Source organism: Antechinus flavipes, chromosome 2 (assembly GCF_016432865.1).
Source record: "Antechinus flavipes isolate AdamAnt ecotype Samford, QLD, Australia chromosome 2, AdamAnt_v2, whole genome shotgun sequence".
Taxonomy (NCBI): domain Eukaryota; kingdom Metazoa; phylum Chordata; class Mammalia; order Dasyuromorphia; family Dasyuridae; genus Antechinus; species Antechinus flavipes.
Window position 1 is genome coordinate 37866788 of NC_067399.1, and position 17717 is coordinate 37884504.

The 17717-nt window shown below is 38.8% G+C and overlaps 1 protein-coding gene across 4 annotated transcripts in view; it reads right to left on the reverse strand.

Annotated features, from left to right (window-relative positions):
- Window positions 1–17717, reverse strand: part of LOC127547581 (zinc finger protein 595-like) — a 200646-nt gene that overhangs the window by 10174 nt on the left and 172755 nt on the right. Inside the window, exons 1-2 of one of the 4 annotated variants that reach the window (XM_051974475.1) lie at window positions 11085–11165; window positions 8262–8346 (exon numbers count right to left, since the gene is read on the reverse strand). The exons of 2 other annotated variants lie outside the window; for them this stretch is intronic. In XM_051974475.1, coding sequence (XP_051830435.1) covers window positions 8262–8279 — 18 coding nt within the window. In that variant the 5' untranslated portion in view covers window positions 8280–8346; window positions 11085–11165. Of the gene's footprint in view, window positions 1–8261; window positions 8347–10814; window positions 11166–17717 lie in introns of those variants that run through there. One more of the 4 variants, XM_051974474.1, reaches the window with a different exon arrangement.

A 17717-nucleotide genomic window follows, 5' to 3' on the forward strand; every position in this document is an offset into this window, starting at 1 on the left:
TGCAACTAAAAAAGCTAGGCAAAGAAAAAATTAAAACCCCCAATTCAATACTAAATTTGAAATTCTGAAAATAAAAGGGGAGATCAACAAAACTGAAAGTAAGAAAACTATTGAACTATTTGTTCAATAACTAAGAGTTGGTTTTATGAAAAAAACAACAAAATAGATAAACTTTTAGTTAACTTAAATAGAAAAAGGAAAGAAGAAAACCAAAATGCTAGTATCAAAAATGAAAAGGGTGAACTTTCCACCAATGAAGAAATTAAAGCAATAATTAGGAGCTATTTGCCCAACTGTATACCAATAAATCTGATAATTTAAGTGAAATGAATGAATACTTTAAAAAATCATATAACTTCCTAAAGGAGAAAATAAGTTAAATCATCCCATTTTAGAAAAAGAAATTGAACAAGCTATTAATTAACTTTCTAAGAAAAAGTTTCCAGAGGCAGAAAGATTTACAAGTGAATTCTACTAAACATTTAAAAAACAAATAATTCTAATACCATGCAAAATATTTGGAAAAAATAGGGAAAGAAGGAGTCCTCCAAAATTTCTTTTATGACACAGATATGGTGCTGCTACCTAAACCAAGTATGGTCAAAATAGAGAAAGAAAATTATAGACCAATTTCCTTAATGAATATTGATGCAAAAGTTTTAAACAAAATATTAGCAAAGAGATTACAGCAAGTTATCACTAGGATAACACATAATGACCAAGTAGGATTTATACTAGGAATGAAGGGCTGGTTCAATATAGCATAATTGACTATATCAATAACCAAACTAACAGAAATCATATGATAATATTCACAGATGCAGAAAAAGCATTTGACAAAATCTAACACCCATTCCTATTAAAAAAAAAAAAGTAGAGAGCATAGGAATAAATGGAATTTTCCTTTTTTTTTTTTTGAATATTTTATTTTATTTTATTTAATAATAACTTTATATTGACAGAATCCATGCCAGGGTAATTTTTTTTACAACATTATCCCTTGCACTCGTTTCTGCTCCAATTTTTCCCCTCCCTCCCTCCACCCCCTCTCTGGAAGAAAAACAAAAATGCAAATAGTTCACATTTGTTTCCCAGTGTTCTTTCTTTGGGTGTAGCTGCTTCTGTTCATCATTTATCAATTGAAACTCAGGTCTCTTTGTCAAAGAAATCCACTTCCATCAGAATACATCCTCATACAACATCGTTGTCGAAGTGTATAATGATCTCCTGGTTCTGCTCATTTCACTTAGCTGGAATTTTCCTTATAATGGTCAGTAACATATCTCTAAAATAATTAGCAAGCATCATATATAATAGGGATAAACTAGAAGAGATAAGATCAGAAGTGCAACAAAGTTGCTCACTATCACCATTACTATTCAATACTGTATTAGAAATGTTATTAGCTTTAGCAATAAGAGAAGAAAAAGAGATTAAAGGAATTAGTTAATGAGGAAACAAAATCATCATTCTTGACAAATGATATGATGATACACTTGGAAAATCCTAGAAACTAAAACATAACTTACTTATTCAGTGCTATACCATTCAAACTGCCAAGAAATTACGTTACAGAGCTAGAAAAAATAATAACAAAGTTTATCTGGAAAATCAAAAGATCAAGAATTTCAAGGGAATGAAAAAAAGAAATGCAAATGAAGGTGGCCTAGCTGTACCAGATCTAAAACTATATTATAAAGTAGTAATCATTAAGAAATAAAGCAGTTGATCAGTAGAATAATCAATGATTATACTAATCTAGTATTTGATAAACACAAAGATCTCAGCTTCTGAAATAAGAACTCAGTTTATGACAAAAGTTGCTGGAAAAATTGGAAAATAGTATGGCAGAAAGTAGGCACTGACCTACACTCAACAATTCCTATGAAGATAAGGTTGAAATGAGCTCATGATTTGGATATAAAGGGTGATACTATAAGAAAGGGATAATCTAACCCACAGATCTGTGGAGAAGGAAGGAATTTATGGACAAATAAAAACTAGAGAACATTATGAAATGCAAAATGGATAATTTTGATTACATTAAATTAAAAAGTTTTTGTAAAAACAAAACCAATGCAGCCAAGATTAGAAGAAAAATAGAAAATGGGGAAATCTTTATATCAAAGGCTTCTGAAGAAGGCCTCATTTTCTAACATATATAGAAAATTGAAGAAAATGTTAAAGAATACCAGACATTCTCCAATTCATAAATGGTCAAAAGATAAGAATAGAAAATTTTCAGATAAAGAAATTAAAACCATTTCTAGTCATATGAAAAAATGTTCTAAATCACGATTGATGAGAAAAATACAAATTAAGACAACTCTAACATACCACTACACATCTCTCAGACTGGCTAAGATGACAGGAAAAGATAATGAAAACTAGGACAGTAAAACATTGTTGGTAGAGTTCTGAACTGATCCTAGAGAGCAATTTGTAACTATGCTTGAAGGGCTATCAAACTATGCATACCTCTGATTGAACAGTGCCTCTACTGAGTCTGTATCCCAGAGATAAAAAAAGGGAAAAGGACCCACATATGTATGTTAAAATGTTTGTGGCAGCCCTTTTTGTGGTGGCAAGGAACTGGAAACCGAGTGGATGCCCCTTAGTTGAAGAATGGCTAGGTAAGTTATGATATATCAATGTTATGTTCTATAAGAAATGATCAGCAGGATGATTTTAGAGAGGCCTTGAGAGACTTAATACAAATTGATGTGTACATTGTACACAGTAACAAGATTATGTGATGATTAACTCTGATGGGACTTGGCTCTTTTCAACAATGAGATGATTCAGGCCAATTCCAATATTGTTGAGATGGAGATAACCATCTACATCCAGAAAGAGGGCTGTGGGGACTGAATGTGGATCACAACATAGTATTTTCACCTTTTTTTGTTTCCTTGCTTTTTTTCCTTTCTCACTTTTTTTTTTCCTTTTTGATCTGATTTTTCTTGTGCACCAGAAAATTTTATGTGGAAATATATATAGAAGAATTACACATGTTTAACATATATTGTATTGCTTGCTGTGTGGGGAAGAGGTAAGGGGAGGGAAGGGAGAAAAAATTGGAACACAGGATTTTGCAGGGGCAAATGCTAAAAACTATCTTTGTATATTTTTTTTTTAAAAGCTTTTATTTAAAAAAAAAAAAAGGTCAAAGAAATCAAGGAACTAATTTTAAAAATATAAAGGAAGGTCACCTAGTCATACTAGATCTCAAACTGTCTTATAAAATGACAATTATCAAAACTATTTGGTATAGGATAAAAAACAGATCAGCCAGAATAGGTCAGTAGATTCGATTTGGTATACAAGACTCCAATAGTCAATGACCCTAGTAACCTAGTGGTTGATAAACTCCCAGCCCCATCTCTGGGATAAGAATTCACTATTCAACAATACCAACAACAACAACAACAAAAAATGATAGAAAGTAGATAAAGACCAACATCTTACACTGTCAAATTTTATAATGTCAAAATGTGTCCATGATTTAAATACAAAAGGTAATACCAGGAGAGCAAAAGAATGTTGATCTGTCAAATCTATGGAAAAGTGAAGAATTTTTGACCAAAGAAGAGCTAACGAGCATTTTGAGATGTAAAGTGGATAATTTTGATTATAACAAATTTATGTTTTATACAAACAAAATCAATACAACCAAAATTAGAAGGAAAAAAGAAAACTGGGAAAGAATGTCTATAGTAAGTATCATTGATATTGATCTCATTTCTCAAACACACAGGAAACTGAATAAAATTTGTAAGAACACAAGTCATTCCCCAGGAGATGATAAATGGAAAAAGGAAAGGAAGAAGCAGTTTTTAGATGAAAAAAAGTAGAGTTATCTATTGTCATATAAAAAAATGTCCTAAATCACTATGGATTAGAGAAATGAAAATGAAAACGAACTTTGGAATTATGTCCAAAAGATACTCTACGTATGCCCTTTGAGAAACACCACTACTAGATCTGCAACCCAAAGAGATCTTAACAAAAGTAAAAGGATGAACATGTACAAAAATATTTAGAACAGCAATTTGTAGCAGAAACTAAAAATTGAGAGGATGCTCATAAATTGGTGAATGGCTGAATAAGTTGTGCTACATGAATGTACTGGATTACAACTGTTCTGTAAGAACTAATGAGCAGGCAGATTTCAGAAAAAGCTAGAAAGATTTGTATGAACTGATGCTCAGTGAAGTGAGCAGAACCAGAACACTATACATAGTAACAGCAATATTTTGTGATGATCAGCTATGATAAATTTAGCTCTTCTCAGCAATACAGTGATCCAAGAGTATTCAAATAGACTTGGGATGCAAAATGCCATTCACAATCAAAGAAAGAATTGTGAAGATTGAACACAAATCAAAGCATACCATTTTCACTTTTTGGGTGTGTTTTTTTTTCATGGTTTTCCCCTTTTGCTCAGATTTTTCTTTCACAACATCAATAATATAAAAATATGTTTAAAATGATTGTACTTGTATATTTTTTAACATTTAATATATATTGGATTACTTACCATCTAGGGGGAGGGGGGGAATTGGGAACACAAGGCTTTGCAAGGGTCAATGTTGACAAATTATCCATGCATGTTTTGAAAACAAAAAGCTTTAATTAAAAAAAAAAATGAATGTACATATATAATCTATATCAAATGGTTTATTATCTTGGGGAGGGGTTAGGAAAGGACTGGAGAAAAATTTGGAACTTAAAATCTTACAAAAAATTAATGCTGCAAATTAATTTTACATATAATTGAAAAAGAAAAGATTAAAAAGAAAAAAATGGGAAGCAATATAAAAGGAACAATACTGAAACAAAATGGAATTTGACAAAGACAAAATGAAAGCCAACAAATATAGTAATAATTTGGAGATAATAAAAGAGCAAAAGAAACATGGAGAAATCACTTATGAATGTTAAAAATGTAAACACTGTGAAATTAGTTTATTTTCCTATGATGATTTAAGGTCAAGGCCAAAATAATTTATTAAGTAAAAGATGAATATTTGACAAACCGGAATAAAGAGGGAAAAGATCATTATTTTTAATCAATATATTGCTAGGAATCATGGGAATTAGGGTAGAACCAGAAGAAGACTGTACAGAGTAATAGCAATATTGTGACAATGGCCAAACGTGAAAAATTTGGCTCCTCTGATTCCTGATCCTCCATGGCTCAGGAGTTCACACATAAGGAGCATCCAACCTATATCTAATCACTGTGCTTGTGTAGGGCACACCAAGAGCATCCAATTCTGGTAGTTACTTCTTCACAATCTCTTTGTCCGCATTTCCTCCACTGTTTTTTCGTTAGGATTTACTTACAAGAAAAAAATTAATCAAAAATAAACAACAGAGAAATGGTTGTAGGTTTCCAAGAATAAGGAGAATGACTTAGATCAGTCCTCGTAAGACCTAAGCATTGTCCCTTCAGAGGACAGACTGAGTAAGTTTGATGGGTTAAGTCTGAGGTAGAAGAGGGCAGGAAATGAAGGATGTGATAGAGTTCTGAACTCAAGTATGCATCGGCAGAAGACAGAGTTCCCTGATTTAAGGGATCAGGGACAGCTCAGGCAAGAGGGAAAAATGAAAGCCCAAAGTACAACATCAAGAGATGTGTAGATTAGTTCCAAGAGAAAACAAGGATTTTCTGGTGATCAGTTTCAGCAGGCCAGTGGTCCATGGTTAGATCATCTCCAGGGCCCCAAGACTAAGACTGTGAACAGCTGAAAAAAAAACATCTTATTGGACTTTTGAAAGGGAAATCTGCCCCGTCTATCACACCTGGAATGCTCCCCTTGCTTCACTGACTACTGAGCTCTCTGGCTTCTTTTAAATCCCAGCTAAAATCCTACCTTCTCTAGGAAACCTTTGAATTCCAACACCTTATTTCTAATATTTCCTGCTTTTCCTGTATGTGGACTGCCTTGTATGTATTTGGGGGTAAGTTGCCTCCCATTAGATTAGAAACTCCTTGAGGGCAGGGACTGTCTCTTTTTCTGTATCCCCGCTGCTTAGCACAGTGGCTGGCACAGAACAGCTGCTTTCAAAATGTTTACTGATTAAATGATATAGCAGAGAAAGCGAGGGCACTCTCAGGAATAGAACTCAATCACTCAAGTATTCAAGAGTAATATCTAAACCCCTCTCACAGGAATTCAAGGACTTCTGCGGTCTAATACCATCTCCTCTCTAACATGCCCAGATAAAGACAGACACTGAACAGTGGATAGAGAAATAGCCTCAGTTATGAAGATTTGGGTTCAAGTCCCTTTTCAGACATAGACTCTGTGCCCCAAGTATACCATTTAACCTCTTGGTACCCAAGGAAACTAAGACAAAAAATTATAGAGCAATTCCTGACCTTTATGAGTATAGTTTCATCCTACATGGATAAAACTAGATCTGATCCATTAAGAAAAATATCCTCACCACTCCTCCCAAGAGCTTTCCACTCCAGGTGAAAGTTCCTCTAAGGGAAGGGCCCATTCACTCTGGGTAGGAATGGCCCAGTCATGGTGCTTTTGGCTTTGTCTGGAGGGAAATAATCTATTTGGACTCCTACTCTATTCCAATCCATATCAATCAATTTTATGGATTCATACCAAAGTTCTGTATATAAGATCCCAAAGTTGACCTACAGATTCTAGGTTCACTTGCTTAACTATGGGAACTTGTTTAACTATAAGAACTGAAGGCTCTCTACCCTTGTTTTGTCTTGTCATTGTGACCAAGCCCAGTGGGGCAGAGATCACAACTGTGTTGAAAGTCCCTCAAAATATTATTGTACTTTCAATCACTTTTCTCATAGCAGCAGACAACCATCTTATGACCACTTAGGTCCTGTAATAGCTCATATCATTTCCTTTTGCCCATATTAAGAAGTTCCACCCAACTTGTGATCCTGCTGATACATTGCTTATTTTAACTTATGTATCACAAGTCAACCAATGGAATTAGCCTATAATTGGTATAGCTATTCCAAAGCATCTGGACATCTAGCCTAATAAAAATAGGGCCCTGGAAAAAGGAGACATCTCAGATACTAAGGAAAAGCTGAGGTCCCCTTCATTAGAGGGAACATGGACCCTTTAATAAAATGCCATTGGCTTAGAGTTCTTCCTCAATTTCTTTTACTGTAGGTGGGATAATTTCAATCTCCATGATATTGGTGATACCAGATGGGATTAATTTATGTAAAGTAAATGTTCCAGAACACTCAAAATCTGTTTTTATAAAAATTTCATGGTTGTTAGAACTTATGGGATTGTAACTGATATGATTTTCAATATGATTGTTCAAGTATAATCATCAAGGAATTCTATTAGGTCAATATCCATGATGGCAACAACCCTAGAATTACAAGTGGAGTTCTCAAGGGGAAGGCTGGGAGAACTATTCTTGGCACAAGCTGAGGCAGGACTGTCCTAACTTGATTTCCTAGGAAATGGAAAATATTCTATCTTTTAAGCCTGGCCTCAATAAAATTGGCTAGCAAATGACTGTAGCCTGGAACTGACATGAAGTGAAGGAAGGAAGCAAGCTCCCTTATTGCATAAGGTCACTATTTTTTTCCTATGGCAAATTTCTATAATCATGGCAGGTTAACAATATAAAGAAAATATTAAATCTTTATTTCAAAAATTAATACTGGAACATATCTGAGCTATTACGATAAGATACAGGCATAAAGTTTGAGCTGTTTAACCTAAAATTTTAGTCCTTTCTAAAATTAATGTGATATTGATTAATGTGGCTATTGATAGAATCATTTGTGGATCAAACTGTTGTTCTATTAATTATTTAGCAGAAACATCTTTAGTTTTGCTTTTAAATAAAAGAGAATGATAAACTATCCTGTGTTCCTAAATAGGAAAAACCAACTTTATTTCAGTTTATTACTACCACCTGAAAGTTGAATAGGTCTTGAAAAGCAAACCTGTTTATACACTGTCTTGAAATTGACTACTCAATTCATTTATCCATTCCAAGGTTGGAATTCCAAGACTTCCAGTGGAAGAAAGATGGCTCCCTGCAAAGAAAGAGGAAGTCTGGAGGAATGGCAAGTGGGGGATAGAGGGAAGGTGAGTTCCATTTTGGCTATGTGTTATTTGGGACAGCCAAGTGGACATGTCCAGCAAATGGACTGTGACACAAGGGGCACCAGGAAACAAGTTAGCTCTGGCAAGGTTGTTCTTCCCTCATTCTTCCAGTCTTGACACATCTGTACTTATTACCTTCCTCTTGAAGGTCATGGCTTTCCAAAATCATTCCTTCTCCACTGTTTGCTTGAGATTCTGACCTTTCCCAAGTCTTGTCTCCCTAGAAAGATGGAAGAGTTATCTTAGAATGGATTCTTGCTTCTCAGAGTATAAGGTTAATATAGGTTCAGAATCTGCATTCAACAGGCACAGATTTAACAGGGCTAAATACAAGTTTATTACTGTTTAAAACCTTGATTTGAACAAGATATAAGTAAAGAGGAAACCTGTAATAGAGAAATAATGGAGAATTTAACATGTGCTGTTATTATAATAATAACAAAAAGAAAGAGACAAACAGGTAACATTCATCAACACTAATTCAAGAAACATCAACTCCTGAATTAGACTCAAGAGGACTGAGGACAGTTATTTAAGATTAGAAAGGATCATCACTTGGCTGACTTTTTAAGTTCAGAACCATAATCCACAAAGCATAGACTGGCCATATTACTCTGAACAAGTCACTTTAACTGTATGCCTCCATTTCTTCAATTGTAACATGAAGATAATCACAGCTCCTAGCTCAGTGTCACTGTGACGATCAAATGGGAGAAAATTTGTAAAAAGCAGTTGGCCCAGATAAAGTGGGACCCATATAAATACTCACCTTTAGTTCATCTTAAAAATGGGCATAACAAAGGCATTTATTCCTCAGAGTTGTTGTGAAGAGTAAATGAGATAATATTTCTAAAAAGCATTTAGTACAGTGCCTGGCACACAGTAGGTATTCTATACATATTTATTCCCTTCTCTAATAACCCATCTGAAAAAATGGAGAGGAGAATAAAAGCATATACCTCTCAGGACTGCTGTGAGAATTAAATGAAATAACCATGTTGAATGCTTTACAAAACTCTTAAGGTCTTCAAAAAATTTTTATTTAAAACTAAATACAAAATAAATAAGAAAAAAACAAAATGGAAAAAGACAGAAAACAGGAAAAATAAATTGGCATGTGCCCAGAAGAACTTTAGGGAGGATTCAAAATATGTAACAATAAATTTCCATTTCAAGGAAGCATATATAATAATAGAAGACATTATACTATGAATGTCCTTTTTTTTTTTTTTTTTTTTTTTGCTTCCTTGTAAGTTATTCTTCTGGTCGTTGCTGTGCACTTTTTATTCTTTTTTCCCTTTCACCGTATCCACTTTTCCTAAGCAAGCTACAAGAAAGCATGGACATACTTAGGTACACATATACATAAAAATATATATCTACAGGCAACCATATAGATATCTAGACACATAATTAAAGAGACTGAAATGCATACATACACATAGATATACACCCATCCACATCCCCCCACCTATACATCTGTATACACACTTAAACTTACATGTATACATACACACACCCCATCCTTACCCCTCCACACCCATGCATGTATCTATATACACCTACATGTTTACATACATACACACATCTAGCCATCCTCACTCCCACACATATATACATTTATCGATACACCTACATATGCACACATACATCCCCTGAAATGCATTCACACAATGCCTATATATGCACGTATGTACAAACACATATCTGCACACACATAATACCCACACATACTCTTGCATTTACACACATACACATATATAACCCATCCAGACAGGCACACACGTGTATCTATATATGCTTACATGCATACACACACGTGTACATGCACACCCATCCCCACCCCTGGCATATATGTATATACAAACCTTCCACCAACATGCATACAAATATGCGCATGTACATGCAAATATATACCCATCCACATGGCGCGCCACACACACACATCCACATACATCCATCCAAACGGTTACATACATCTATGTGCACACACATATACATGCATCGAAATACACACAAGCTACATCTACATGCGCACATACACAAACACATACATATACACCCATCCACACCCCCTCCATACATGTACATGGCTGTGTACATCCTCATACGCCAACATACACACACAATACATACTAAGAAACACACACGCGCGTGTACACACACACACACACGTAACTCACGCATTTACACCCACGCGCGCGCGGCTAAAACAACCCGCAGGGCTGGCACACGATGGACATCTCTCTCCTGAGGGAACCGTTCGGTTTCCCTGTCCGAGAACAGGGTTCCTCGCGGTTTTCTAACACACTCTCTCCCTGGTGCAGCGCCGCTGAAAGTCTCCTCTTCCCCGTCCCTGCTAACTCTGCTCCTGGAGTTCTCCTCCTTCGCTTGTCCGGCTACTCCTTACCCTTCCCTGCCGAGGGACCTTTCCCTCATTAATCCATACCCTGGTCCCACCGCCGTAAATCTGAACCCCCACCTCTTAGAAAGGCTTAGCTGCGATCATTCATGCTCACAAAAACGGGTCAAAGTGAGGCCGGAATCCTCCTGACTCCTCCACCGCCCCGCTTTTTACCCAGGGTTTATCTCAACAAGGAGCCGTAGCTCTATCTCCCCCATACACTGAGACCCGTGAGGGCAAGGCCGCTTTTTGCCTTTTTCCATAGGCGCTCAATCAGTGCTTACAGTTCGGTTGTTTACATCTTGGCCGGCACACAGGAGGTGCTTAATGCTGTCTGCAGCTAGTCTTCAGAGACACAGTACACTCGCTTTTAACCATTGAGGAAAAAAGCAGGACTCAAGGAACTAGCTCGGATCACGCAGCCAGTTAGCTTCGGGGCAGGATTAGAACCCAGGACCCGTGGGATCCGTTTCTCCCTCGCCCAGCTGGCTTCGGAAGCTGTCTCTCCACCTGGGCTGCCCCAAATCAGAACGCTCAAGCACACAAACACTCACCCACGAGGTAACTAACCCCAACCTCCACCTAAGCGGAAAAGGAGGGAAATAGACATCTCCTCAACTGCGCCTGCTCAGAGGTAGCCTGGCCCTTGCTAGCATCCGTCCGAACCCCAGAGTTCGCTCCTCGCTTTTGGGAAATGTAGTCTTGTAGCTGGCGCGCAGACTCACGAGCTAGTTCAGATTACCTCCCCCCCTTAAAGAGACCTAGTTCCCACAGTGCCTACTGTAGGAGAGGCGATGGGATCGGGGGTCGGGGGTCGGGGGTCGGGGGTCGTGACTAGTAGCCGGGTGGCTGATAGTTTCCGGAAGCTAACCTAGACCGCCCCTGCCCTCAAGGCGCTTCTTTTTGGGGGGAGCTGGGTGAGAGAAGTAAAGCCAGACACAGAAGTGACTATAAAATAGTTGCTAAGTAAATACCAATTCATCCGTAAAAATTTCTGGTGCTTCTAGAACCTCCCTGTCCAGGTTCTAGGGCTCAGTCGGGCAAAGAGTGACGTCATTTCCTTCCTGTTCTCCCTTTCCAACTTCTCATTAGCATTTAAATACCTGGTATAATAAAGAGTGGGCTGTAGACTATTATTCTTCCTTTTCTGGGCTCTCAGTAAATTAGAACTCTCCAACCAGTGGGAGAAAAAGTCCGAAGCAGAGGTCGGGGCTTCTGGTCTTTATAATCTTGTGTTTTGCAGTTTGCACTACCCTGCTGATAGCTTATCTTTCGGGAGTCCCCCTTTCTCACCAGATGGTAATAAATCCTTTTTTTTTGCTTTTTTTCTGGTTTTACTTTGGGTCTCTCCCACACGTGATGAAGAACTTGGCTAAATCCTTTTCAGGACTAAGTTGACCGTGATCTACTTTCTATCCCCCTCCTAGGATCTTTCCATTAATTTTTTTTTTTAAAGTGATGAAATTAAGGCGTGAGAGAACTAAGAGAAAGGGAAAGGGAGAAGTGGAATGGTACAAATTATCTGCCGCAATAAAAAAAAGGGGGCAAGAGAAAGCTTTTGCAGGGGAAGGAAGAGGAGGAGAGGTGAGTGAGTGAATCTTACTTTCATTAGATTTGGTTCCTCGAGGAAATAACACACATACTCAATATGGGTAAAGAAATCTGTCTTAGCCTACAGGAAAATAGGAGAGGAATGGGATACAGGAAAGGGGGAAGGAGTACATTGGGGAAGGGAGTGGTCAGTTACAAAATATTTTCGAGGAGGGGCTGGGTAAAAGAGAGAGAATAAACACGGGGAAAGACAATTAGCAATAGTTACTGTAAAAAATTTTGAAGGAAATTTTTCTGATAATGCCTCATTTCTCAAACATGGATGGAACAGAGTCAAATTTATAAAAAATAAGAGCCATGCCTAAATGGATGAATTTTCAAAAGATGGATGTCTGTGCCCAAGGACTCTATATTTATATATATCTTTTCACCTAACAACACTATCAAAAGAGAATTTTTTAAAAGAAAAATGAACTATATGAACAAAATAAATATTCATACAACTTTCTTCTCAGATCAAAAAAAAAAAAGGGAAATTGAGGGGATGCCCATCAATTGGGGAATGGCTCAATAAAGTGTGAAATGTGTTTGTGATGAATATTATTGTTCTGTGGGAAATGACAAGCAGGATGTTCTCAGGAAAAAGCAAAAACCTGGAAAGGCCTGCATCAACTCAAGCAAAGTGAAATGTACTGTATACAAAGTAATAGCAATGTACTGGGATGACCAGAATGCTTGCTATTCTCAGCAATAAAATAATCCACCACTACTCTAATGGACTTATAATGAAAGGAACTGATTGTGTCTGAAGCATTGAAGCATTCTCACTTTCTTTATCTCTCTCTCTTTTAACTTTGTTTTTCTTGAGTATTTTTATTTTCATTAGGGTGGGAGATCTTTGTTTCCTTTCACAACATGACTTTCATTGAAATTTGCATAATTTCACATGTGGTTCCTTAATTATGGGTGGTGATAAGGGAAATTCAGAATTTTTACTCTAATTCAAAAATTTGTTTTAGACATAACTGGAGAAAATTGTTTCTAAAAAAAGAACATTTTAGAATTGGGTAAAGAATCCAAGCAGCATTTGTTAATATCATTCTCTTTCTTTAAAAAAAAAATCAGTATTTTCTCCAATCATGTGGCACCTTTTCCAGTATTTAAGATTTCTCAGAGATAACAAAGCAGCCTAGCTTAATTAACCATTTGAAGATTAAAGCAACTTGACTGAGAGCTCCTCTATGCTTTGTGATTAAGTAAATTCAACATTTTCATTTTAACTTATTATCTTAGACTTAAGTCTGTATGGGGCATTTTTGTCTTTCTTGCAAATCAAAGAATTGTCTTTTTAAAAAATCGGCAAACTGGTTCTTCATCTATCTTAGAAACAATGAGGAAGAATGGAAACTTTTTCCCCATTAAGTTAAGAGGTGATGTCTTACAGAGAGCTTGAATTTTGTTCCCATCAAATGACACATAAAGGGAAGTTCTCTGAAGTCACTGTGTTGTGATGTCCCTACCAGAAGTTGGGCCTTTGGAGCCTGCTGTGCACAGAAGAATGAAGTTGGGATCTTAGGAAAGAACTTTTCCTCTGAGTTCGGGAAAAGGTGGGCCTGCTTCTGGGTTAAATGTGATGTCTCTCTCTGTAAGGACCAAGAAACTCACACAGGGCTTTCATGAAGGTATTAACATCCAGGTGAGTTTCAGAGCTGCAAGGCAGGATTGGTCTCCCTCATGACTTTTCTCCTCCCTCAGTTTTGGCATCCCAAGCCTCTGCCCTTCCCCAAGAAAGGAGAACCAAGGAGGAGGAGGGAATGACTTCTGTTCCTGACAGCCAGGTCTGAGGTGAATTAGGTCCTCTCACTCTTGAAATGCCATCTCATTTTTCAAGGTATAGACACATTTCTTTCCCTTTTTCCCCTTCCAGCCTTAGCTAGGATTGAGATATTGCTTAAGCACAAACTTTTGGAGCCACTTAATAGCAGTCTTATCTCGTTCTCCAGTGCCAAAAGGCAGGGCCGTGCCCTGGGCAATCCCAGACCTATCTCAAAGAAACTGGACTCTGTTTCCCTAGGATGTTCCTCCTGCCTCAGAGCAGTGGCTGCCACAGCCCTTTTGATGGAAGAGGTCTCAAAACTAAGCTTGGACGGCCATCAGAGTCCTAACCCCCCCATGGGGTCCAGAGCATTTTAGAAGCCAAAGGGATCAGTGGCAGCTGGTGGGAGGCTTGCTAGATACCAGGCTCTCCTACCTGACCTGACTCTCCGAGTGTGTCATACTCCCAACCCTGCCACCCTGCTCCCCAACACCATCCAGTCGGGAGACATCATTCATAACTGTGAGGAAGCTCTAGATTCTGTCTACTCCAGCTGAACTCATTTAAAGGACATTCCTTTAATATAAGATCTAAGATATATTGAATATGAGAGTGAATTGTTTACAGATGGGTCTAGCTTTCTTGAAAATGGGGAAAGAAAGGCGGGATATTCTGTGGTGACCTCCATGGCACCCTGGAAGCTAAGCCACTGCCCCCTGGGACTTCTGCCCAGAACTCATTGCCCTGAGCAGGGCTTTGGAACTGGGGCAGGGAATGAACATCTATACAGACTTCAAATGTGCTTTTCATGTTTTTCGTGCTCATGACGCTGTATGGGCAGAAAGGGGACTTTTGACAGCAAACAACTCTCCTATTAAATCTGCAGGAGAAATTCTGCAGCTACTACAACTGTCCACGAACCCAGACTAAAATATGTTCAGTCATATTTTTTGAAGGACACCAGAAGGGAGATTCACTTCAAGGGGAACAGGTTTGCAGGCTCAGCTGCTGAAGCTCCTGCCCACTCACCCCTGACTGTGGCTCCTTTAATCCCCAGCTCCCTCATTCTTATACCACTTCATGTAGCCCACAGAGGCAAGCCCTGCAGAGGAAAGGGGATCCATTCTTTCTCCTTTTGGCTGGTTTCAAACGCTCTCAAGCCAACTCTTAATCCCAGAGGCAAGTCCTGGAAACGGACCTTTGGTCTCCATCAGGCTGCACACCTGGGGAGAAACGCTCTTCAGTCCCCTGGGAAACACGTTCTCACTGGTCACAGGCTGGGGGGGAACGATCTGGAAGGTCTGCCAGGCCCGCCCAGTTTGTGCCCGAGGGACTCCTGAGGGAGCTGCTGACCCTCCCCCTCTCCTGAAGTCTGTTCAGAGAAAGGGCACATGCCCAGGGGAGGTTGGCAAATAGACTAGACACATATGCCCCCTAGTGGAGATTTCAGGTTGCCTTTGGTCTTTGTTAACACCTTTACTAATTAGGTAGAAGCTTTTCCTGCAGGACTGAGAAGGCTCAGGAGGTATTAAAGTGCTTGCTGAAATAGGTCCTATCTCACTTTGGCCTACCTAGCTCCTAGCAGAGCAACTAATAGTCCAGCTTTTACTTCTCAGAACACACTGGAGAAAGAAGGGTGAAATTGTCTTCGTCCTTCTCTCACTCTTCTACCTAACTTTTTCTCACTCCAAGGATGAGAACTTTGCTCCCAGCATTTTCTCTCTGACTTTATCATTCTGGGCCCTGCCAGCAGTTAACTCCTTCTCAGCCTTCCAGCTGGGGCTCCATGGGCAGTGGGGGTTCAGGATTGTCGGGTGGGCCTTTAGCATCCCCAGGGCAGCCCACAGATGGGACCTGATGCACTTTTTGCAAAGGCCCCATTCCCAAACGTCACCATCTCCACCTTGGATGACACCCCACTTTTAATCTGCTCGTGAGACTTGTTTCCTCAGGCATCAAGCTATGAATTTTCAACTGGTCCTTCAGCCTGGAGATCATGGGACGACTGACTGGGACATACAACACCCCTTAGATGCTGCTGCTGTCTTCAGATCTCGCACTTGCCCTCCTGGCCTGAATCCCCAGTGAACCTAAGGACATCTCTATGACTCTTGTCAGCTTTGAAGCAGCTACTTAAGATGAGACCTTCATCCCATTATCCCAAATTAATTTAAGGGGATTGTTTTTTTGGGGGGAAATGATGTAAACTGAGATATTCTGAGGGGCCTGGATGTTAACTATATCCCCTTTGGAGAGCTCCCAGACCCTGGGAAAAGCCTGCAAACTCGCAGTTAAGTGGTTTCATTCAATTGGAGATCTTGATCAATCACCCTCCATTGAATGACTACAAATTCTCAGTGGTTCAAACTCCCAAGATAAGTAATCTCTTTTCAATTGGAGATTGAGTCCCGAGGCACTGACAACATTGAGTGAATCTCATTCAATTTTGAATTGAAACCCCAAACCTCAAACTGCTAATAAAAGACAACTCTGAACCCCAAATCTTTGCAAACATCCTAGATAGGACCTTGCCCACTAAGAAGTCTGTCTTCCTAGGAAGCTGGCTTCTCAGTGCCAATAAATCCCTTTTTGCCACACAGATTTTAGGTTTGCAAGTTCTTTCACATAGGACCTGTGCCTCCAACCAAAGGGGACTGACTCCTGTCCCACTTCTGGAACCTCATCATTTGCACCTCATCACAACTACCACTGATCTCACAGTGCCTTCTCCCTGATGGCCTCAGGGATTTTAAGGTGGACTTGGACTGGGAGAGGAAGTAGATTCAGTCCCTGCTCTGGGTCCATTCTCTTGGTTTGTGAACTTGCTGGGTTTAGAAAAAGCTTGGTTCTGGATGTAGAGTTCCAATCTCTTCACCTTTAGGTTTCTGATTGGGATTTTTGGTAGTTATTCTGAAATTTAAGATTGAAAACTGTATACTAATGATCTGCATGATCTGTTGGCTTGGGAAGGTGAAGGCTTAGTGTACCCATTCCTCATTGAGTTTGTTCCTTCGAAGTGAAAAACTGACTCCTTGGAGCTCACTCTCCCCACCTTTATTTTGCCCTCTTTCCCCTCCCCCACAAATGAAATTCCTTTAACATTAATTGCTTCTATTGTTTAAAGGAATAATTTACATTTATTTAAGAGGAAATCCAAGACATTTCCTTGGATTCTATTACTCCAAGACCAGGGGATTTGCTTTATAGCAGACAGCACTAGTCCTGAAGTCAGAGACCTTAGCTCAAATACCGCCTCACACACTTATTGGCTGTGTGACTGGTCAAGTCACTTATTCCTTTTTACCTCAATTTTCTCATTTGTGAAATGAGCTGGAGAAGGATATGGCAAACCACTTTATTTTTTCAGAAAACCTTCAAATGGGATCATGAAGTGTTGGATACAAATGAAATAACAAAAACAACAATGCTTCGCAGTTATCATCTTCATAATTATCATTACCCCCCCTCCCAGTTTTACTATTGAATTGTATCTCTTTCTGTAATGTTCTCTCTAAAATGTAATGTTCTCTTGTTGGGTTTTCTTGGAGGTCTCTGGGAACAGCCTTCGTTTCAGTTCGGTAATCACCACACAAGTAGCCAGGGGTTAAAGTCCAAATCCTTTATTATTTCTTTCCAAGTCTTGTCTCCTTTCCTGGGGCCTGGTTACCTTTCTTATAGTCCAGGTCCTTTATTATCTCCTTCCTGGGGCTGGGCAGCTTTCTGGAGAGTCTTTCAGTCTGGCCTTGGTCTTAGTGGGGGAAGTGCAGGAGTCCAAGCCAGGAAGATCGAAGATCGAATTGAATTTCTCTCCTTGGTTCTG